Genomic DNA, 23,523 nt, shown 5'->3' with positions numbered 1-23,523 from the left:
ATCGAAATCGATCAGGAATCCTGGTCGATTAAGCCCGTGTAACAATCGACTAGGGTGTCACTTTGAAGGCCAATTCGGCTAGAATCCTGATCGAAATCGATCAGGAATCCTGTCGACCAGAGTGTAAGATCCTGAGCTAATTCGATCAGGATCCTGATCGATTTTGGCTGCATCCTGATCGATTTTGGCTGCATCCTGATCGACTTTGGCTGCATCCTGATCGATTTTGTCTGCATCCTGATCGATTTTGAATGCATTCTGATCGATTTTAAGCCAGAAAATTAAGGATAAGTCCCGGGAAATTAGGAAAAAATCCAGAAATTAAAGGAAAAATCCCAGAAAATTAGGGAAAAGTCCAGAAATTAAAGGAAAAATCCCAGAAAATTAGGGAAAAATCCAGAAATTAAAGGAAAAATCCCAGAAAATTAGGGAAAATCCCGGAAATAAGGGAAACATTCCTGGAATTAAGATAATTCCTGAATAAAAGGAAGATTCATTGTAAATGTGTAGGTCGCTCCACACTTTACGCAAAAATGAAACCCTGTAAGGGAATAAACAGACTTAACTTCTGCGAAACCTAATCAATGTTTCCCAAAAGTTGGGGGGTAAATGATAGGGATAAATAAATTATGATAGAATAATTAAATACTGCAAGGTGTGGGCTGCTAGGCCCAATAAAAAGATATATGATACTCAGACCGGAAAGGTTAAGCCTGATGGACCAGATCAGGCCTGATGGAATAAAAGAAGGCCCAAAAGCCCTGATTATTAATTAATTTCGTAATTAATTAATAAGGGAAAAATCAGCTATTGAGAAAAGTCCCGATAAGGATATAAATCCTTATAGATTAGCCTCAAGGCCACCTAAAAGGATAAGGAATCAGTTTCCTACTATCTAGGACTCCAAAGTCCATTCTAATTATGAGACTTGCCCACCAAGTCTCCTATACCAAGTCCAATTCAAGGACTCCCAACATCTATATAAGGGGCCTCACCCCACAGATCAGAACTACATTTTTTGGCTTGATTCTCTAATTCACAGAGATACGTAGGCATCTCGTAAAGGCAGATCGAGCCACGAAACACGAGAGCAGCCATTAAAGGCCTTGAGCTCCCGAATCTTAGTAATAAATACAGCAAATAATAACCTTAGTTTTTTATCCATAACATACGGTGTACCTTTCGTTGATTGGTAGGAAGTGTGCGGACTTGGTCAATCTATCTATGATAACCCATATGGTGTCGTGATTGGTCTTTGTCCTTGGTAGGCCTGTCACAAAATCCATGGCTATATGCTCCCATTTCCATTCCAGAATTTCCAGGGGCCATAATAGTCCACTGGGTCGCTGATGTTCAGCCTTCACTCTCTGGCATGTCAAGCACTTGCTGACCCACTCTGCTACTTCTCTCTTCATGTTAGGCCACCAATAATATTCCTTAAGGTCACGGTACATCTTCGTAGTTCCTGGGTGGATTGAATATCTGGAGTTGTGCCCTTCGTGCAACAGCTTGTCCTTTAACTCTTGCACATTGGGAATCCAAATTTGGGACGCATACCTCATGATCCCTCTCTCGTCCTTCTCGCATCTCACTTCCTCACCGGTCAGTGTTCCTCTTTCTTCACTCATCTTCTTTTCCTGACATACTCGTATCTCTTTAGTCAGTTCTGGCACTAGCTTGATCTCAAATAATCCTTCTGTTCCTTTACCGGTCGTCCTCACGTCAATTTCCATCTTCTCAAATTTTTTAATTAATTCCTCAGATGTCATTATAATTTTGAGTCTTTCCTTCCTACTAAGGGCGTCAGCCACCATATTGGCTTTACCCGGGTGATATACAATTTTACAGTCGTCGTCCTTAATCAACTCTAACCATCTCCTCTGTCTCATGTTCAGTTCCTTCTAAGTAAAAATATATTTGAGGCTTTTATGGTCTGTGTAAATCTCGCATTTCTCACCGTATAGGTAGTGTCTCCAAATCTTCAGGGCAAACACCATGGCTGCTAATCCTAGATCATGCGCCGGGTATCTGCTCTCATACTCCTTCAATTGCCGAGAGGCATACGCTATAACTTTGTCGTGCTGCATCAGTACATATCCTAATCCTTTAAGCGATGCGTCACTGTATATCACAAACTCTCCCTTTTCATCGGGAAGAGCGAGCACTGGTGCTGACACCATCCTCCTTTTTCAGTTCCTGAAAGCTTTCCTCACATTTCTCTGTCCATACAAACTTTTATGTCTTCCGGGTAAGTCTTGTTAGTGGACCGGCTATCTTAGCAAAGTCTTGCACAAACCTCCGGTAATACCCTGTTAAACCTACAAAACTCCTAACCTCAGTTGGGGTAGTTGGTCTTTCCCAGTTGGATACCGCCTCTATTTTGGCGGGGTCAACTAAAACTCCTTTGCTACTTACCATATGTCCTACGAACTGTACTTCCCTTAACCAAAACTCGCATTTCGAGAACTTGGCATATAATTTCTCATTCCCCAAGATTTCTAAGACTATCCACAAATGTTCTGCATGTTCTTGCTCTGTCTTTGAGTAGATTAGAATATCATCTATAAAAACTATCACACATATATCTAGGTACCTTTTGAACACTCTGTTCATCAAATCCATAAAGGTTGCGGGTGCATTGGTTAGCCCAAATGACATGACTAAGAACTCATAGTGTCCATACCTAGTGCGAAAGGCAGTCTTCGGTATATCCTCAGGTTTGATTTTCAACTGGTGATATACTGTCCTCAAATCTATTTTGGAAAAAATATATAGCTCCCTTGAGTTGGTCGAATAGGTCATCAATCCTGGGGAGAGGGTACCTATTCTTAATAGTCAGCTTATTCAATTCTCGATAGTCTATGCATAATCTCATACTGCCATCCTTTTTCTTTACAAACAGTACTGGCGCTCCCCATGGCGACACACTGGGTCTTATCATTCCATTATCTAATAATTCTTGCAGTTGAGAAGCTAGTTCCTTCATCTCAACTGGGGCTAGCCTATAGGGGGCCTTGGATACTGGAGTCGTTCCTTGTGCTAATTCTATAGGGAACTCTATTTCCCTGTCGGTTGGCAACCCTGGTAAGTTCTCTAGAAACACATCCTCGAATTCGTTTACTATGGGTATGTCATGTATATTAGGAACTTCCTTCTTGGTATCTACCACATAATCCAAATAGGCCTCGTTACCTTTCCTTAACAATCTTTTTGCCTGTAGCAAGGTCAGAACTTTCTGGTTCTGTCATTGACCTCTAAACACTACTTCTTTTCCATTTTGCACTCTTATCTTTACCCTCTTCCACTCACAATCTATTTGCGCTCCATTACTGGATAGCCAATCCATTCCTAAGATTATATCGAATTCTCCTAACGCAAATGGGATTAGGTCAACCTCGAAGACCTTCCCTTCAAATTTCAACTTGCACTTAGGGTGTACTTGATTTACAGGAATTATTTCTTAGTTTTCTATTTCCACTTGTAATATCTCACGTAAGGGTACGGTGTTAAGTTTTAACTTTTTAGCAAAATCTTGAGATATAAATGACTTGGTTGCTCCAGAATCAAATAGGACATTTGCATGTTCAGAATTTAATAGAAGGGTACCTGCTATCATGTTAGTATTTCGGACAGCATCCTGAACGGTCATGTTAAAGGTCCTAGCAGCTGGGGGCCGGTTGGATGCAGCTCTGCTCATTCCTGAGGCTAGGAACTTCAATATCGGACAATCCTTCCTCATGTGCCCTACTTTTCCACATTGGAAGTATATCTTGTTGTATTGGGGACAGTTGTTGGCAAGGTGTCCTGGTTGGTCGCACCTGTAACATTTCAGAGGGGCTCTCACCTAGGTGAACACTCCCAGGTGTCTTTTTTCACATGTCTGACATTCGGGTATTGGGGCACGGGGTTGGCTATAAAATGTTACACTAGATTGCCGCCGCCCTGGCCAACACTCTCACTTGGGACCTTTCTGAATCTGAGGCCTTGTGCAGGTTGGGACACCACTCCCCTGACGAACCTGCTTGGAAGGCTCCTATTCCCGGTTCCTACTCCTCCTCCTCCTCTGCCTTGGCTTCCTATCTTTCTATCTTCCTCTTCCTATTTTCCTTTTCCTTCACACTCTACTCACTTCCAGCTTCAACAATCGAGGCTTTCTGCACTAAGGTGACATAATCTGTCAGCTCTAGTACCGCCACTCGGTTTTGGATCCACTGTTTCAGACCAAGATGAAACCTTCGCGCTTTCTTCTCTTCGATATTCAAAAACTCAGGCACAAATCTTGACAGCTCAGTAAACTTGGCCTCATATTCCGCCACAGTCATCTTATCCTGTTTTAACTCCAGAAACTTAATCTCCATCTGGATCTCCATAAACCTAGGGAAATACTTTTCTAAGAATAGTTGGGTAAACCTATCCCATGGAATCATAGCATCAGTCTCTAGGTTTCGTTTGGACTCCCACCAGTAATTAGCTTTTCCTTTCAGCATGTAAAAAGCGAAAATGGTCTTGTGTCATTCCTCTACACCTAGCATCTCGAAGGACTTTTCTATCTCTTTGAGCCAGGCTCGTGCTTCAACGGGGGTGGCAGATCCTAGAAACTCTGAGGGTTTGAGAGATTTGAATGCCCTGAAGGCAGTGGATGCAGTCTGTTGGGCAGCATGCGGCTGTGGTGGAATGGGTTGGTTCAGATTTGCTCTTAAAAGTTCCATAAACTCATTCATGGGGTTCCCTCCCTGATGGGTATCCTCAGCCTCTTCTTCTGCATATTCTTCCTCATCATATTCATTATAGTCTAGGTCCTCTTTACTTTCTTCATTGACTACATGGTTAGGTTCATTCCGTTATTGGTTAATAGATTCCGCGGCTTGTGCCCTGGTTCCTCTTCTACGGGGTGGCATTGTTCTGATAATGAAATTTTTTTAATATAGTTGCAATTATTTACAGTTGGATTAATTTATTCATATGTAAGCATGAAATCTATTATCTAGCATATTTTTTTATTAGGTGCAATAATATGGAAATCCATTTCTAAATAACTGCTAGATATATATACCATAGGGTCTCCCAATTCTATCTTGGGGATAAAATAACTAACCGAGTTCATACATGGTCTGATTATAATACATCAATACTTGTCATGAATACTGAAATGCAAATACATAAGTCGTGCACCCTGAAGGGCTAGGAACGCTATCTACTACTAGCTATCCTATCAAAATTGGTGACAAGTCACCCAGCCTTCTTCAAGGTCGATAATTAGTTAGTAGTCCCTCAGTCATTGTCACTGCGCGTGAGGTCACGCACCCTCCTCATCGCTCCTTCCAACATCAGCTCTGTGTCAACTACCGGGATGTATCCTCCAACCTCCGTTATCACTACGTGAAAAAACTGGAATAGACATCACACTTTTTACATCAGTTAAAAAAAACGATGTAAAAACAATTTTGGACATTAGTTGCCCTCAAACCGATGTGAAACAGCATTATTCACATCAGTTTCATGGCCGACCATTGTATATAACTGCGTTTTAAAAAATTAATAAAACACGGAACAAATTGTTCCGCCTTTACAACTAAAAAAACACGGGGAAATTTTTAGTTAAACAATATTCATTTCCCCCTTCTCTCTCACTGCTCTCCCTCCCAGACCTCTCTCTCTCGGTACACTCTCCCTCCCCGACTTCTCTCTCTCTCTCTCTCTCTCTCCGTCTCCGTCTCTATCTCTCACCTCTCAACTATCACTTTCCCCTCTCTTTCACCTATACCCGTTACAATCCCTAAAACAAAGTTAAACCCTCTAATTACAGATCGAGCAAGAAGGTTGACATGCAGCCCTGAGAAGTGTTCATACAACCCGAATCAAGCAAGTTTTACACAAATCGAGCTCTGTTTCACCGAAATCGAACCCTAATTTGTAAGTGTATTTTCAATTAAATTTGATTTTTTGGGACTTTTGATTGGTGTGTGTGTGTCTTATAGTCAGATTATTACTGAATTTGTGTATCTTTGTGAATTGATGTGTATGCATTGTTTTTACTTGTGTGAAATGGGGCTTTGTTGATATATTTGTACTAAATGCCTTGCTCCCCTTTGCGAAGTTAATTAGGTGTTTCAGCTGATGCAAGTTGTTTATGTGAAACTCTTTCTCATTCACGTACCATTCTCTCTCTCTCTCTCTATCTATCTCTCTCTCAAATACCATGGGTATGCTTATGTTATTATTTTATTTTTTATTTATATTACTTATGTACTTGTTATGATCTAATTTATATGTTTTTGTTTGGTTTGTTTATACAGCACCAATCAAGGTTGGAATCAATGGTATGGATATAATCACTTATGATTATTATTTATGTATTTTGGTTATTTTAGTTATTTTATTGTTTTTGATGTGTTAATAACTGATTCAGTTGTTTAGGTTTCAGAAGAATTGGTCGATTAGTTGCTAGAGTTGCTTTGCAAAGAGATGATGTGGAGCTTGTTGCTGTTAATGATCCATTTATCTCAACTGATTACATGGTAGTTATTATAATTCCTGTTAATTATTGTGTTTGTTTATGCTTAATTGGTTTTGATTGAGTTAGTTTATGTAGATTGATGTTTTTAGCTTGTATTATGTTTATTACATGTTAGTTAGAGTATGTATTCTTTTTAATTTATTATTAGTGATTGTTATGTTTGATAATAAGCATGTCATAGATTTATTTAGATTATTTTGTGTTGGTTACTTGGTTTTGTTTACTTGAAGGTGTGAGATTTTAAATTTGATTAGTTCGTATTTTGTTTTATTTTTCGAGAATCTTATTTAGTTCTTCTAGATGCTACTAGTCTGTAATGGTTTCATTAGTTGATATTATGTTGTTGGTTGGTTTGCTTGGTTTAGTTGGTATGAACTAATCGGTATTTATTATTTGATTTAGATATACTTTCAAGTATGATGTCATACTACTGATTGATTTGCTTGGTTTAGTTGAGCCGAAAAGTGTGAACTAATTGTTAGTTGTTGTTTGTTCTAGGCATATATGTTCAAGTATGACAGTGTTCACGGTGCGTGGAAGCAACAAGAACTAAAAGTGAAGGATGAGAAGACCCTTCTTTTTGGTGAGAAGCCTATTGCTATTTTTTGCTGCAGGTGTGGTCAGCATAACTGTCGTTATACTGTGTTGACTGAATGATTTGATATAATTGGTCGCTTGCAAATTGACTTACTAATTTTAAGTAGATAAAATTGCAGAAACCCAGAGGAGATCCCTTGGGCTGGCACTGGTGCAGAGTATATTGTGGAGTTCACTGGTGTGTTTAGCGACAAGGACAAGGCTGCTGCACATTTGAAGGTCTGTAAAATTTTGAAATTGCTTAAATTTTATCTTACTGTTTCCTTAAATTGTATCTTATCTCATTCCTTGGATGTCTGTCTTTATTCTGTAGGGAGGTGCAAAGAAGATTATCATTTCTGCTCCTAGCAAGGATGCTCCCATGTTCGTTGTGGGTGTCAACGAGAAGGAATACACATCAGACCTTCACATTGTTTCTAATGATGGTTGCACTACCAATGGCCTTGCTCCCCTTGTAAAGGTAATTAGCTGTTTCTGTTGCGTGAGTTGTTATCTGTTGCTCTGGAAAGCTTAAACATCCAATTTGTGTCCAATTCCTGAGAAAATCTTCCCATATAATGATCTAGAATGTAAAAGGAAGTCTATCTACGATACTGAGAAGGCAAATATTATAGTCCCAAGGTATTACTGTTCTCATCCTCCTATATCTGCAGTTCACTGTTGCTTAAACCGATAGCACATTTTGTTCTCTATTTAGATCTTATATTTTGTCCTAAAGTAGATGTGTATATAGATCTCTAATAATTCAATTACCTGCTTGATGCTTATGTGATACTTTCAGTTAATTATGTGTCATTCATATTTTCTTGAATTGATGAGTTTCTTATTGTGCCATATCTCTTATACATCTATATGCTCATGGATCTGATATATGATCCTTCTCTTTACTTACTATTAGTGAAAGTTTTTTGGGATTGATTGCATGGTTGGTGTCCAGGTTAAGGGGGCAAAAGCTTCAAGCTGATGACCGTGTTGAGGATATCCCTAAAGGTGGGTATGATGCCTTGTGATTCCTCTATCACTCTTTTTGTGCTAAACTTACCATGCTGCAATGCCAATGTAGGTTCTGATCATTATGGCACCAAAGGAAAATTACCACCAGAGATGATTGAACCAAGAGTCCAAGAGAATGTGAAGCTGGGAAAGTAAAAGTTTATCCTTTTCACCGCCCTTATTCTTTTTATATCTATTATGTTTCAGAGGTCTGACAATTTTTTTTTTAAAATTGTTATCAGAAAAGCAATTGACCCCTACGATTTAGCAGAAAAAAATGATTGATTACCATCGGAACTTAGATGTCTCATTTGCACGAAGTATATGAAGGAGGCTGTGATAATACCTTGCTGCCACCAAAGCTTTTGTGAAAGATGTGAGTTTTCGTATATATCTTTCTTTTTTCTACGAGTTTGAACCCTCCATACGGGACTTCTTGTGTGTTTCTTATTGGCAGAGGCATGGGCTCCTCAGACGATTGCCAAATCACAAACTTATTAAACCTTTATCATTCTATATATATTGACTTGTTAATATAATATATAGTAAACCATTACTAGGAACTATAATTTATTGCTTCTGGTTTTTGTTTCCGGTATTGTGCAGGTATTCGTGAAGTTCTCACTCAGAAGTCGAAGTGCCCTAAATGTTCCTCGAACAAATTTAAGGCTGAGGATGTACTGCCAAATTTGTCATTGAGGGAAGCAATTGTGCATTTGCTTGAAGCTCAAATCCAGTTCTCTATTCCAGAATCTGTGTTGCGGAGATATGTCCCAGGTAGAAAACATTTACTAACTCCGTTACGCTGGCAGTGAGAGATAGTGGTGGTTAATATTTTTCTGAAACAAGTAGATAAACTTTTAAAATCAATAAATGCAGATGAAGAATCTGTCATCCAGGGTAACAATATCTCTACCGTTGTGCCTCTTTATCAAATGAGGCAAAATAATATTCTTTACCCTTCGGAGTTCCTACTGTGGATGTTTCAGTTGTTGATCTTATTGTCAGGCTGGAAAAGAAGGCTACTTAGATAAAATTAAAGCCGCTATTAAGTAAGCACTGTCAATATAGTAAATGTTTTCATTCTTGTTAAGTCCATTTCCCATAGAAAATATGAGGCCGTGGGATGTAAAAAATATGTTGGTAGCCGCAGCATTTTATATGCACATTGTCAATTAGTAATAGTTATCGTTCCTGTTAAGTCCATCTCCCATAGAGAATGTTGCAGCTTACATCTGTGTTGTCTTCAATATATGTTACGAGATCAAGAACCTTGCATGCATCTGCTGTAGCTTATGTACTATTATGTTTTTTAAGAATTTCATATATTGTTTCTTATAAATGTTGTTTCGTACTTGTCAGGGAGGAGTCTGAGCGAAACCTCAAGGGAATCTTGGGTTACACCGAAGATGATGTGGTTTCCACAGACTTTGTTCGTGACAGCGGGTGTGTTTCGTATCATTTTATTTTTCCCAATTTTATTGTCTTCGCTGTGACTCGGCATATAAAAAAGTAGTGCTTTTGCATATTAGCAAGCCTATTCCATCGTAGTTGATTACTTGCAAGTTAATATTTTTAATACTAATATTTTTAGCCTAATTGTTTCTGTGTCCACTGCACCACCCGAGTGGTGGACTTGATCGTTCAAGTGGGCAGCTAAGACTCATAAGTGCTATACAAGGGAGGAACTTGATGAAGTGCGATTCGAGACTCTTCAATATGTCCAAGAGTTTGTTTAGTTTTCATGTTACTAGGGAACAATATTTAGTTTGATCAGTACACTGTCATCTAGTTGGTCGTTCGTTCGTTTGGATGGTCTTGTAATCTGCTTAAGTAGTCTGCTACCACGCTAGTACCACGCTTTGCTGGAAATGACTTGCGTAATTAGACTAGTTATGGTAGATCATGAATTGTGGATATTCGGTCTGACTTGTTTAAATGATTGTTATAACTTTTATTGAATGATTTGCAAGTTATTATATAACTTCTGTTGCATTTCCGTGCTTGTTTGGTGCTTGATATATAGCTAAAAAGCTTTTAGTATTTCAGTTTTGGTTTGTGATTAGTCAATTTCAGTTTTGATAGTTTTGGTTTGCGATTGGTTTGGTTTGTGATTGGTAATTTTTGGCTAGTTGAATATGTGAATAATACACATCACTGAAAATGTAAAAATCGATGTATATGCTAATAAAAAACAACAGGCATATTGTGTTCTTTTGTACCCAAAACTGATGTATATACAACTCAATAACATCAGGCAAGGCAATTCCAAACCTATGTTAAATCAAATAAACAACAGTTTTGAACCGATGTCTTTGATTTTAACATAAATTATATACTTTAGACAACGGTTCAAAACCGATGTCTTTGACCTTAAGAAAAATTATATACTTTTTACATCGGTTACTAACTGATGTGTAAAATGTGTTTTAACATCGGTTGAATGAACAACCGTTGTAAAGTATAGGCATTGGCTAAAAACCGATGTCTATGTTAATTTTTAACATCAATTTTTAAACGGGGGTGATGTTAATAGTCTAAATAAACATCATTTTTTAGAAAAACACTGATGTGGAAAGCTATGTTTTACATCGGCTAAAAACCGATGTCAAAGGGGGGACCTTTCTTTACACCGACGAAGACATCGGTCAGGAATATTTTTACATCGGCTAATAACCGATGTTTATTCCAGTTTTTCATATAGTGCATCCTCATCTGAACCCGGGTACGGAGCTCGATCCCATCAATCTCTCTGCGGGATATGGCTGGGGAAGCAGCTCTGAAGTCCCCTGGGTATCCTAGTCTGATGGCTTTCTCAGCTATCAGTGCCTGGCGTAACTCCACAATACGGGCAGATGCCGCAGTGATCTCAGCGTTAAGCTGAGCCACCATCAAGTCGTGTACAGCTACATGTATGGTCTCCGGGGGTGGTAGAGGTGAGGCTGGGTCGCTAGAGGATATGTCATAATCCTCGTAGATCTGTACATCCATCCCATCCTCCTCATCATCATTAGTATAGGGTAAAGGGCTCTGCATCCCCGGGTGTGGTGTAGGAGAGCGAATAGTCGGGAGAGGGTACATCTCTACATCCCTACATCCTAAGTCATCTCCCTGGGGCATCTCAACGTCATCAGCTATGGGGACTGGAAGGTCAGTCTCCTCCTCTGGGGTATCCTCAGTAGGGTCATCGTCTGAGTCATCAATGGGTGGGTCCTCCGGCTTGAGAGTAGGGTCACGCTCAGGAACCAAAACTGTCAAGACCATACATCAATGGGTAAGGTGTTACTAACTTAGAGTCGGAATTCCCTTGAGGGTAAAACTGTCAAGACTACTCGTGTAGCCTGACGACGAACTCGACTTGAGCTCTAATTGATTATTTATTATTCTTATGTCTACGTATTTTATATCCTATCGTTTCCAAGATTTGATAACCTAAGGCTCTAATACCATTTATGTGGCGCCCCAAAATCCGGGGACAGGAATCTCGGTGGCCACGCCATCAAAACCATTATAAACCACATACCTCACATCATAATATAGAAATACTCACACTTTACAACCCCACACTTATCACACACACACACACACTTACAGGTTATTATCTTGGAAACGAACCATTCATTACTAGAGTAAATCAAACCACAAAGTGATAATTATTACAACCCAAAAGTAATTAAGTCTTATCGGGGAGTAACCTTTAAGTAAGGCTAGTCCGTCGGCCAAATATACGTTTCTTAATTATTACCTTACATAAGTCATACTTATAAATAAGCCGAACTAAAAATAACTGGAACCCAATCTAGCTTATTCGGACTACCTATGGTACAACACCAAACAACCTACGGAACAGCTAGCCATTTCTTACCCATTTCCTGGCTGTGGTTCTCATGGTAGGCATCTTGATTCACTGTTGTGTTATGTCAATTTAAGAAAACAAGTGTGACCTATGATGCCCAGAATAATAATGTATAGTATGAAAATGACTGTATGATAAACTTACGTTAAACATCATATATGATAATTATGTTTTGTTCGAAAATAGTTTTCCTTGGTGATACACACCTTTTATGAAAATAATTCTTTAGTGGATTTTATTATCCTGCGAATACCTTAATAGTAAACCCAGCACCAAGGCTTGGGTCACGATATTGCATCACAATTCCAATTGGAAGAATAGGAAACTCGTTGGAACCACTGCATACGGTGATCAGTCGCACTCAATAATAGTAACTTTTTCTACTAGTAGAAGGATAACACCTTCGTATCCCGGTTATCACCCTTGCCAAATACGGGCTATGTGTCTTCATTTCGGGTATACACACACTTCGCAGGTCCTTAGGTACGTATAGTACCGTTTCCTACGATACCGATAGTCTATCCAATACATGAAGTACTTGGATCCTACCCCTCCCTTGTCCTTTAGGAAATCCTATCATATATTTGGAATCATCGAACTATATCGAAGTTCCCCCAGCGTTTTTCTTGTTGATAGGCACAACTTTACCTCAGATATATATATATGTACTTTCGAAAGTTTTCAGAGAAAGTACTAAGGATGTGAGTTGACCATGGTCAATAGATAAGTAAAGAAGGGGGAGTTCTTTTTGAAACTATATTCAAAATATTTAAAATAAGTCGAGATAATATTCTCCGATGATCTGAAATTATTCGAATGATTTTCTGAAAATCAGAAAGTATCTTACATCAGGTTTTATGATTTTTAAATCGTAAATGATCCCTTTAATAAATAATAAATAATTAAATATTAATTGATAAATTATTAAACCTCGAATGAGTTTACTTGAAAAGTATGTTTAAATAATATTCCTCAACTAATTTATGTTTACGTAATATAATAATCTTTTACATTTAATCGAGTTTGAAATAAATATTCACTGAAGAATACTTCCTCCATGATAAGTAAATATTTAATAAATATTTCTTAATCGAATGAAAAAGTATAGTTGAGGAAATACGATCTTTCGAAATCGTTTTAATAAAAGTTCGAGGTATTTAATATTTCGTAAATGGATGTCGGGTCCTTCAAATCGTACTACTATGGAGTTTTAATTATCCTAATAATATCACCGGAATGATTTCCGGGTTTTCATCTTAAAATCCCGACCGACTCTCGGTCTTATAATTATATGTCACACTTAAAGGGGAATTAAATATTTTATGATATATACTTATCGTACAACATCGCTACATTATGCGAAAATTCAATTACTATGTATCATGGAAAGCATGGTATTTATGCAATGATAATAAAAAAATCCTTCCACAACACAACAGTAAATGGAGTTGGGTTCGTAAACTTGCCTGGGTATCTCGATGTGGAGGATGCTCTAGGTTCCGCTCGGAAATCTATAATCATAAACACAATTCGTTTCGTTAGGTCCCGTTCTAATTTACGGTGACTCGCACTCATGCGCTACTTATTATGTACCCTCTCAACTTATATTATCCTTATTATTTCTTTAAGTCCTTATTCTTATTATGGTCGTTTCCTTTTTCAAAGTATCTTAAGTCCATTCTCATTTTTATCGTCGGCTCCGCTTATGGATTCTAATAGCGCGGTCTCGGCTCCGATATTTTTATAAAATTGAAAAATCATTATTCTCACTTGAAATTTTTACGGCTGTTAGGAAACTAAATATTCTACTATCTGTAAAAATTTCATGATTTATGAACCTTCTTAAGTTGATCCTTTATATTTTCAAAGTTTGTAATTCGTAGTAGTTTCTGTCGCGTAAATCACTTTTAGTAAAACGGCCATAACTTTTGATCCGTAAATCGGAATGCAGTGATTCAAGTGCCTAAACGATCCTTATAACATTTTATATCATAATCAAGGGTTAATTTTCAAGAAACTACAGTTTACATCCTCGGGACTTTCTGCAGAAACTTAAAGTTACGTTTTGTTCATTTTAACGAGATTACGGTTACGATCGGAGTTTCATTTATGCCTTAAATCATTATACTACCACCAACAACCAACATATCATCATCAACCTTAAATCTACTTAGCTAAACATAAAGATTACAACAATACTCCCACCAAAACTATGTTTACAACTACATACTAAAAGGATCTTAAACTTAAATCTTAAATAAAGTTGGGTCAAAGATTTTTACCTTTATTGAGAGCTTGAGATGTGTTCTTGATGATGGTGAAGTCTTGGGAGTGCTTAGTATGGTTTTTGGAACCTAAAACAACCATCAAAATCAAGAAACCAAAGAAGAGTTACTATTCATACTATTCCTTATTAACTTTCTTGATTTTATTTCACCCATCAAACCTTGATAAAAAGAGCTCAAAGATTTATCTTACCTTAGTTTGGTTGTTAGGAATCTTGAAAATTAATGGGAGGATTTATCCATGGCTAGAGCTTGAAGTTTTGATTTTAATTTCTTGGTTGAAGAAGAAAAGCCGAATGGAAGAGGTTTTGGGAGAGAAGAAGTATTTTTATGCTTGCTTCCTTGGTTGCTTCTTGGAAATGAGGTTGTGATATCTTTTTATTTGATTGATATTATCTAGTTTAGATCCTAGGATTTTATTCTTGTTGCAAATCTTGGGGACAAATCCAACTAGCTTCCTAGTTTACAAGCTAAGCCACTTGTGTAGCTCTTTAGCTTACTATTTAATAGCCTTGGTTGATCATCCTATACCTTAGATAACTATTTGATAAAGTAACCATGTTTAATTTTCTACCATGGTTAGTTAGTGCGTTATGTTTATTTAATCGACTACGCGTTCGCTCGGTCGCTTAAACATTTTCGAAATACTTTCTCGTAAATGGTTCGCGACGTAATTCCTTTCGTATTTATTCCTTATGTCTTGAATTATCATACTTGGATATAAATCCGTTGGGTTTTTAATTTTATAATTATATTTTGATTCCCGTAATCCTCGATGATTCGTAAATATGGTCGTTTTTCAAAGTTCGTTTTCTTCAAAAACTAATAGCGTTTACATACACTCATTTGGTACGTATAATCATAATATCAACTCCGAAACTCATTTTCTCATGCACTACATAGTGTGGGCTAAAAAGTTTTCTCCGTCCTTCAGGGTTACTATTCATTAAACATTTTACAAGGTCTTAAAAATTCGAGTTATTACACTTTTTCACTAATTTTTTCATACACATTCACTCTTACTCAACAACAATGGGAATCAACAATGTTAGAGCTGTAATCCCAGAGAAAGGAACCAACTATATTACTTTCACTGATGCTAACCAAGCCCCTGACAGTTTTAAGGGGTTTGTGAAATTTATGTCTGAATCCTATCTTGCAGGTGCCTTAACAGCTAACCCAATCCTATAATTGGATGTTCTACATGAATTCTGGACAACAGCAGTGGTGAGAACTGTTATGCTTGACAACTCTGTGTCCTTGTGGTGACATGCTCAATTGGAGGCCAACAGATAGAGTTCAATGAGCAAGATGTGTATGCAGCTTTGGGTCTTCCAACTGCAAATCTAGTGGAGGTGCCAACCCAAGATGAACTAGCTGAGTTCATGGACTTCATCAACTATGGTGGAAGAATCAACTTGGCAAGTATGAACAGAACAAACCTAAGGAAGGAGCAGTCCTTTGTGTTTGATTCTATAGTAAGGGCGTTCACATGCAGGAAGACAGAATATGACAATATTTCAAGTGTGGTGCAGAAGCTGGTGTTCTCAATAGCCCATAACAGACACTTGAATGTTGGTCTATTGATCCTGGAAGAACTTGCAACCAGGCTGACCATGCCCCAATCTGCTAGAGGTAAGGAAATATTTTTTCCTAGATCTATTATGTCTACTTTAAATCATAAAGTAACAGACATACATTTGTTGAATGGTATAGATAACAGTAGAATAGGCAATTGTACGCAAGTGTCCAAAATATTATTGGGTTCACTTACTACAAAGAATAAGGTAATTATGAGTCTGAAAATCACTCCATTCATGATGGAGAGGTTTAGGACTTACCCTTACCCTACGCCTAATATGAGATCAAATGTTCAACCTAGTACAACTATTGTCCCTGAACCTGTAGAAGTTCAAATACAGGAAAACCAACAGGGGCCTTCCCAAGCTGATACCATTTCTTCAAAATAAATAGCATCTAGGAAACCAACCACTTCATCCTCTCAAAAGAATGAAGTGAGTAAAAAGAAGAGGAATGAGATAACCCTTATAGTAATGAATGAGAGTGGTGAGGAACAAACACCAACTGAGTTACCTTTGGTTAGAAAGACCTAGAAGACTAAGAGAACTGAGTTGACCACTCAAACCACCTCTGTATCCTCCTAAAAGGATGCAATTGTACAAATGGGGCCAAAACAGATTCTAGAGACATCCTCTCAACATGGTGCTTCTATTGAAAAGAGCATTCTCTCCAATACATCTTGTAATGAGTCTTCACCTGCACTAGATCAAGTTTTAGTGTATGAAAGAACAAATAAGGATGGCACACACAGTGAGAGCACATCTATTAAAGCTCCCCCGTTCACACAAGAAAAGCTACCAACACTCACTCATGATCAAACTCTACTCATCTCTCAAATTTATTCTTCTCACAAAGTGCTTGAATCTAATTCTCAAGTGCAACCCCATTCAAGTGACTTGGTTCAAGAAACCTTGCTCACCACCCATAAACCATAATTAGTTGGTGAGAGGCTATGTGGCACCCTCCAAACCCGGGTCAGAAGTTTGGGGTCCACACACACACACCTTATTAATAACCTACTTATAACAATGATAAAGATAATAATGATATGCAGTGACCCTACTTACCAACTACCATGGACCGCAACAAGTTAAAGTATGCACACAAGCCAAACACACCTACTTATATTACAAACGCACAAATCCTAACTATTCCAAACTCAGAACTGAGTATTAAACATTATTACAAACTTTTACAAACTCGAATTATCCCAAAAGGAGCCTACTAGCTTAGCTCGATCAACCTGAACCCCTAGCTCTCGCGTTGGACTGGGGATCCTCGATACCAACCGGTTCCTTCTTAACTGGAAAAGAACATAAACAATATCGCACAAATGAGCTAACTAGCTCAGCAAGTCACAATGACAAAACTGAGAATAATGATCATCAGGTAAATACGGTTATGATATCAAGTGAACAATGGATTATGATTTAGAATTGGATATTATATTTTCATTTTAAAAACCAAGGTTAGGCTGCTGATCAGTCACGCACTAACCCCGAGCAAAGCACTCAGCACTGCTCTAACTACTGGATCCAAGGCACACATTAGCCTAACTTGACCATTATATGGTCTGGCCACGAATCTGGCCCTTAATTTTATAAAAGCAATCCAATTCTAACATAATAACTGAATAAGCAGTAATAAACAATAAACAGAATCATTAACAACATTGGATGTTCAATAATGAAAAATGGTTTCAATCTGCATAAAGATCAATATGGCATTTCCAAAGCTTGGCTGTTAGGTAATGAAAGAATTGGATAACAAAGGAATCAGTGTTTCAGGGTTTCAAGGATTTGGCCTTTCAAAGCATAGAATACAATGGTTTGAGTGTGTAAGCAATCTGGTTCAGTGCTTGATATTTAGTTTGTATATATTTGTGGAGGAATATCGTATTTTTAAGGTTCGTATTTGGGTATACAACAATCAATGGCTTAGAAATAATAAGGTTTACGGCTCAAGATCAATAACTGGAATCAGGGTTTGGGGTTCAGTGCTTCAAAGCACTTGCAATATAAAACAAGATTATCAATCACTACAACATCTTGAGAAAGTTCAAAACACTTGCCTGGTACTAGTTTACTACACTGCACTCGCTTTCAATCACCACTGTCTTACTCCTTGACTACCTGTATCCCTTTCATACGCCTTGCCTCTTCTGCTCATATATCATAAGCATCTATCAATATTCAACTCATACGATTCTATTCGACACATACTTTTATCTACCCTTCGTTTCACCCAAATCCGATTAACGGATTGAAAGTTACGCAATAAACAAGCAAACATCGAATATACAGACCGACAGTCAACCAACAAGTCACATATATCACATAACATGTCACATAATCAATGATATAACATTTATAGAGAAGTCTCGGGTCATAAACATGCTTTCGGGTACTTAAAATGATTTTTAAAACATTTTTCGGAATTAAAATGGGTCGTTGGATAAATTTCGGAGTAATAAACAGGGTTCGGCTGGCCCATTCCGGCTTCAAAACAATTTTATAATAATTATCGAGCCTTGAAAACAATTTAAAATAATATTTTAAAGCTCGAAACTATTTTTCGGAAATTTTAAATCATTTTTAAATAATTAGATCTAATTAAATAATTAATTAAAATCAATTAATAATTAATTAAATCAATTAATCAATTAATTTTCGAATTAATTGACCAATTAATAAATTAAAAATTGACTGAAATTAATTAACTAATTAATTCAGATTTATTTTTGAATTAAAAATAATTTTTGGAATTAAAATAATAATTTTTGGAATTTTCAGAAATTAAAAACGAATTTTATAATAAAAATAAATAGAAAATCTGATTTTTGAATATTTTTAAAACAGGAATCCTATTTTTGAAAACTCTGGAAAGTTCAGGGACTGAACTTCATCGTTTTCAAAAGATGAGGTACTAAACTGCAATTTTGACAGGGGTCGCCGGGAAAACGTCGGGGGTGGCCGGAGAACACGTTCCCGGCATCCTCACCCCACCACAAGCTCCAGATCACATCTACAGACAACGAGGAATCGATTCATGCAATCAAAACATATCAATAACCCCAGACTTGGCCGGAAATTGGCCAAGAACATCGCCGGTTTCCGGCGAAACATTGAAAACTTAAAAAGACAACTCCCTACAATTCAAGCATCCTCTGTTAACGAGCTATATACCAATCGATTGCAAATTTCACAAGGAACAAAATCCACTATAAATCAACAGCTAATAACCCCTAAATCAAAAAAGGCCCAAATTTCAATTGAAAACATTCATACGGGTTATAAACCCTAATTTTAAAATTCGAGAATTAAACCCACTTTTGAGCATGTTATTGAACTCCAAATCAGACGTATGACATATGGAAATCATCAGGAAAACAAGCTCTACAACATGCAATCATCAAATCATGCAAACAATCATTCGAACAAAAATTCATATTTTTAATAAAAATAATTCAAAAATAACTAAATTTTCAGAAAATAAACCTTCATTTCTGCAGTGATATGGAACACAGAATCTAATAGTACACCTTAAAACCTTCGTTTTAAGTACTCGAGCTTTTCAAACGGACTCCGGTAACACCTCCGATTGTTGGTTTGATTCTCAGAAAGGTTTATGAATATATGAATTTTCTCTGGAAATTTATATAAATACTGATTGCAAATGATTTTTGATACGAAATAAAATACGGTACAGGCTATTTATAATTACGGAAAATTAGTATCCCATTGGATCATTCCGGATATAAAACGTTACGTTTATTTATAAAAACTGATCCAAACGGTATCGGTTTTCGGGATAATTATCCAGATCAGTACAATTTGTACTGCGGTCTTGGTCTCAGCGCCTGGTTACACGTATTACGAGGTGATAATTAGGATAGTTTAATAAAAAGCTCCAGTTTCTCGAAAATACGAGTTTTATTGATTTACCGAAACGAATATTGTATCGAAAATGTTGCGTCGGGACCCGCGCAGGACAAACCGTATGCCGGATCGAAAAAGTCGAAACATGGAAAATTCTTATAATATTATAATTAAGTTTGGAAGGAGTTCTTGGAAGAGTTTCGGGTTCTAAAAATGTATCAACGGATGACGTCGATTGGTTCCCATTTTTATAAAATAGATTTTAAATGCCCGAAATAAGATTTAATAAAATTCATATGATTCCTATAAATTCATAAATCAACATAAAAATAATTAGGAAGATATGACACTTATCTATATTTTATTTTGGACATATAAAAATTAAAATACTCAATTAATAATATTTTTAAACATCCAAACACATTTAACACTTAACAAATAATTCACAGAATATATACGGAACACATATAATAATTATTTAATAGCAAAAACAATTAAATGATACATCCCGAATATTACATCCTTCCCCCTTAAAAGGATTCTGTCCTCAGAATCTCCTAAGAAAACAAATGAGGGTACTTTTCTCTTATATCACTTTCTAATTCCCAGGTTGACTCTTCAACCTTTGGGTTTCTCCATAACACTCTTGCTAGCTTTACCAATTTATTCCTCAATACTTTCTCTCTTTCATCTACAATCTCTATCCGACTCTCTATATATGACAAATCTGCCTGAATCTCTATTGGATCATATTCTATTACATGTCTGGAGTATGGATTATACTTCTTAAGCATTGATGCGTGAAAGACATTGTGAATGTGCTCCATGTGCGGAGGTAACGCCAATTCGTAAGCTACTTTGCCAATGCGCTTTAAAATCTCAAAAGTTCCGACATATCTTGGGCTCAACTTTCCTTTCTTTCCAAATCTCGTTAATCCCTTCCACGGTGATACTTTCAGTAATACCAAGCTTCCTTCTTTGAATTCCATGTCTTTCCTTCACTGGTCTGCATATTTCCTTTGATGGTCCTGTGCTTCTATCAATCTTTTCTGGATAACTTCAACAACTTCTTTTGTCTGCTGCACTAATTCAGGTCCAAGTATTTTGCGTTCTCCTACTTCGTCCCAATACACTGGAGATCTACATTTATGTCCATAAAGGGCTTCATAGGGTGGCATCCCAATACTGGCATGATAACTGTTGTTGTAAGCAAATTCTACCAGAGGTAAATGCTCGTCCCAACTTCCTTTGAAATTAATAGCACAAACACGCAACATATCTTCAATTGTCTGGATCGTTCTTTCACTTTGGCCATCCGTCTGTGGCTGGTAAGCCGTACTCATATTCAGTCTCGTTCCCAAACATTCTTGAAAACTCTTCCAAAATCTTGAATTAAATTTTGGATCTCAATCAGATACGATAGACACCGGGACTCCGTGACGAACTACAATTTCCTTCAGGTACATATGGACTAACTTGTCGAGTGAAAATCTTTCATTTATAGGCAGAAAATGAGCTGACTTGGTAAGTCTATCCACTATAACCCAAATGGCATCATAATTAGCCCTTGTCCTTGGTAATCCAACTATGAAATCCATGGAAATATGTTCCCACTTCCACTCTAGAATCTCCAATGGTTGTAGCAATCGACTTGATCTTTGATGTTCGGCTTTAACTCTCTGACATGTATAACATCTGCTAACCCATTCCGCAATTTCCCTTTTCATATCTGGCCACCAATAATTCTTCCTTAAATCTCTGTACATTTTGGTACTCCCTGGATGGATTGAGTATCTCGAACTATGTGCTTCCTGTAAAATTTCATTCTTCAGCTCCGTCACCGGTGGAATCCAAATTCTTGAAGAAAACCTAAGAATACCTTGATCATCCTTCTGCGTGCACAATTCCTCACCTACCAAATGATTTATATCTTGATCCATTACATCTTCCTGACACTGCTTTATTTTCTCTAGCAACTCCGGCTGGAAAGTCATACTGTACACTTTTGCTTCATCAGGCTTGCAAACTCTAATCTCCAATTCCAGTTTAAGAAATTCCTTATATATCTCTTCAGGTACTGATAACACATTTAACTTTTCCTTCCGACTCAATACGTCTACTATAACATTCGCTTTACCGGGATGATAATTAGTCGAGCAATCGTAATCCTTGATCAATTCTAACCATCTCCTTTGCCTCATATTAAGCTCCTTCTGTGTGAATATGTTTTTCAAACTTTTGTGATCCGTGTAAATCTCGCACTTTTCTCCATACAGATAATGTCTCCAAATTTTCAAAGCGAAAACTATGGCTGCTAGCTCCAAATCATGAGTAGGATATTTATGTTCGTGTGGTTTCAATTACCTTGACGCATACGCAATCACCTTATCGTGCTGCATTAGAACGCATCCTAGTCCTTTATGAGAAGCATCGCTATAAATTACGAAATTCCCTTGATCGTCTGGAAGTGATAAAATAGGTACCTTAATTAATCTTTGCTTTAATTCCTGAAAACTTTCTTCGCACTTATCATTCCATATAAACTTTGCATTCTTCCGTGTAAGCTTTGTCAATGGTGTTGCAATCCTTGAGAAATTTTGGACGAATCGATGATAATATCCCACTAATCCCAAGAAACTTCTTACCTATATGGGCGTTCTCGGTATTTCCCAATCTGTAATGGCCTCAATCTTTGCTAGGTCCACTTTGATCCCTTCATTGCTGACTATGTGTCCTGAGAATTGAACCTCCTGTAGTTAAAACTCGCACTTCGAGAATTTAGCATATAACTTATTTTTCCTTAAAATCTCCAAAGCTATTTTCAAATGTTCTGCATGATCCTCCTCCGTCTTTGAATAAATCAAAATATCGTCTATAAACACAATAACGAATTTGTCCAAGTATTCCTTGAAAATTCTATTCATCAGGATCATAAACGCTGTCGAGGCATTGGTCAATCCAAAAGACATCACTAAAAATTCGTAATGTCCATACCTTGTTCTGAAAGTTGTCTTCGGTATATCTTTTGGCTTAATCTTCAATTGATGATATCCCGATCTTAAGTCAATCTTGGAGAAAAACTTGGCTCCCTTCAATTGGTCAAATAGATCGTCAATTCTGGGTAACGGATACTTGTTCTTGATTGTAAGCTTGTTGAGCTCCCTATAGTCGATGCACAGTCTCATGCTTCCATCTTTCTTCTTGACAAATAATATCGGTGCACCCCATGGGGACACACTGGGTTTGATTACTCCTTTCTCTAACAGCTCTTGCAATTGCTTCGCTAGCTCTTTCATCTCAACGGGACCATTCTATATGGGGCCTTGGATACCGGTTTTGTTCCAGGTGCTAAGTCGATTGCAAACTCAATTTCTCTATCTGGAGGAAGTCCTGGTAACTCGTCGGGAAACACGTCTGGAAATTCATTCACTACTGGAATATCTTCAAGTTTCACTGGCTCCTGACTCCTATCAATCACATATGCCAAGAAATGCTCGCATCCTTGCCGTAGTAACTTCTTGGCTCGAATCATCGTTAAGAACTTCTTTACTTGTTTTTGGCCCTTGAACGTTACTATTCTTTCGTCTGGCGTCTTCACCATTACCTTCTTATTTCGACAATCTATATGGGCATCATGCTTAGATAACCAATCCATTCCTAAGATAACGTCAAATTCTCCTAACTTAAATGGTATCAAATCTACACAAAACTTACTACCAGAAATCTCAATCTCACAATTCCCACAAACTTGATTAACAGATACACATTCTTGATTTGCTAATTCCACAGTCATTATTTCATTTAAATACTCAACTG

General features: G+C 37.3%; 1 protein-coding gene across 15 annotated transcripts; it reads left to right on the top strand.

Annotated features, from left to right (window-relative positions):
- The first annotated feature begins 5,567 nt into the window (after positions 1 to 5,567).
- Positions 5,568 to 10,091, top strand: LOC141708352 (glyceraldehyde-3-phosphate dehydrogenase, cytosolic-like). Of its 15 annotated transcripts, none has more exons than XM_074511948.1 (12): positions 5,569 to 5,913; positions 6,098 to 6,203; positions 6,297 to 6,320; positions 6,410 to 6,518; positions 7,016 to 7,131; positions 7,234 to 7,333; positions 7,428 to 7,574; positions 7,681 to 7,735; positions 8,052 to 8,104; positions 8,178 to 8,259; positions 8,350 to 8,483; positions 8,714 to 10,091. In XM_074511948.1, the coding sequence occupies exons 2-8, from the start codon at positions 6,118 to 6,120 to the stop codon at positions 7,726 to 7,728; spliced, it is 630 nt and encodes a 209-aa protein (XP_074368049.1). In that variant the 5' UTR covers positions 5,569 to 5,913; positions 6,098 to 6,117; the 3' UTR covers positions 7,729 to 7,735; positions 8,052 to 8,104; positions 8,178 to 8,259; positions 8,350 to 8,483; positions 8,714 to 10,091. The 15 variants fall into 15 exon arrangements, with proteins under 15 accessions (XP_074368047.1, XP_074368049.1, XP_074368048.1 ...); XM_074511947.1 differs by having other exon boundaries at positions 8,013 to 8,104; XM_074511945.1 differs by having other exon boundaries at positions 5,570 to 5,913; positions 7,428 to 8,104; positions 8,714 to 8,884; positions 9,470 to 9,553; positions 9,702 to 10,091.
- Positions 10,092 to 23,523: the final 13,432 nt, after the last annotated feature.

Source organism: Apium graveolens, chromosome 2, assembly GCF_009905375.1.
Source record: "Apium graveolens cultivar Ventura chromosome 2, ASM990537v1, whole genome shotgun sequence".
In the NCBI taxonomy this organism is placed as follows: Eukaryota; Viridiplantae; Streptophyta; class Magnoliopsida; order Apiales; family Apiaceae; genus Apium; species Apium graveolens.
Note: the sequence above shows the minus strand (reverse complement) of the source record. Positions and strands in the feature narration are given on the sequence as shown.

Bases quoted from the DNA above. Each gene is read 5' to 3' on its own strand.
- LOC141708352 (XM_074511938.1), top strand. From the start codon at position 6,118: ATGCAAGTTGTTTATGTGAAACTCTTTCTCATTCACGTACCATTCTCT. The intron at 6,204-6,296 runs GTATGCTTATGT...TTGTTTATACAG, and splicing joins CTCTCTCTCAAATACCATGG to CACCAATCAAGGTTGGAATC. The intron at 6,321-6,409 runs GTATGGATATAA...TAACTGATTCAG, and splicing joins AATCAAGGTTGGAATCAATG to TTGTTTAGGTTTCAGAAGAA.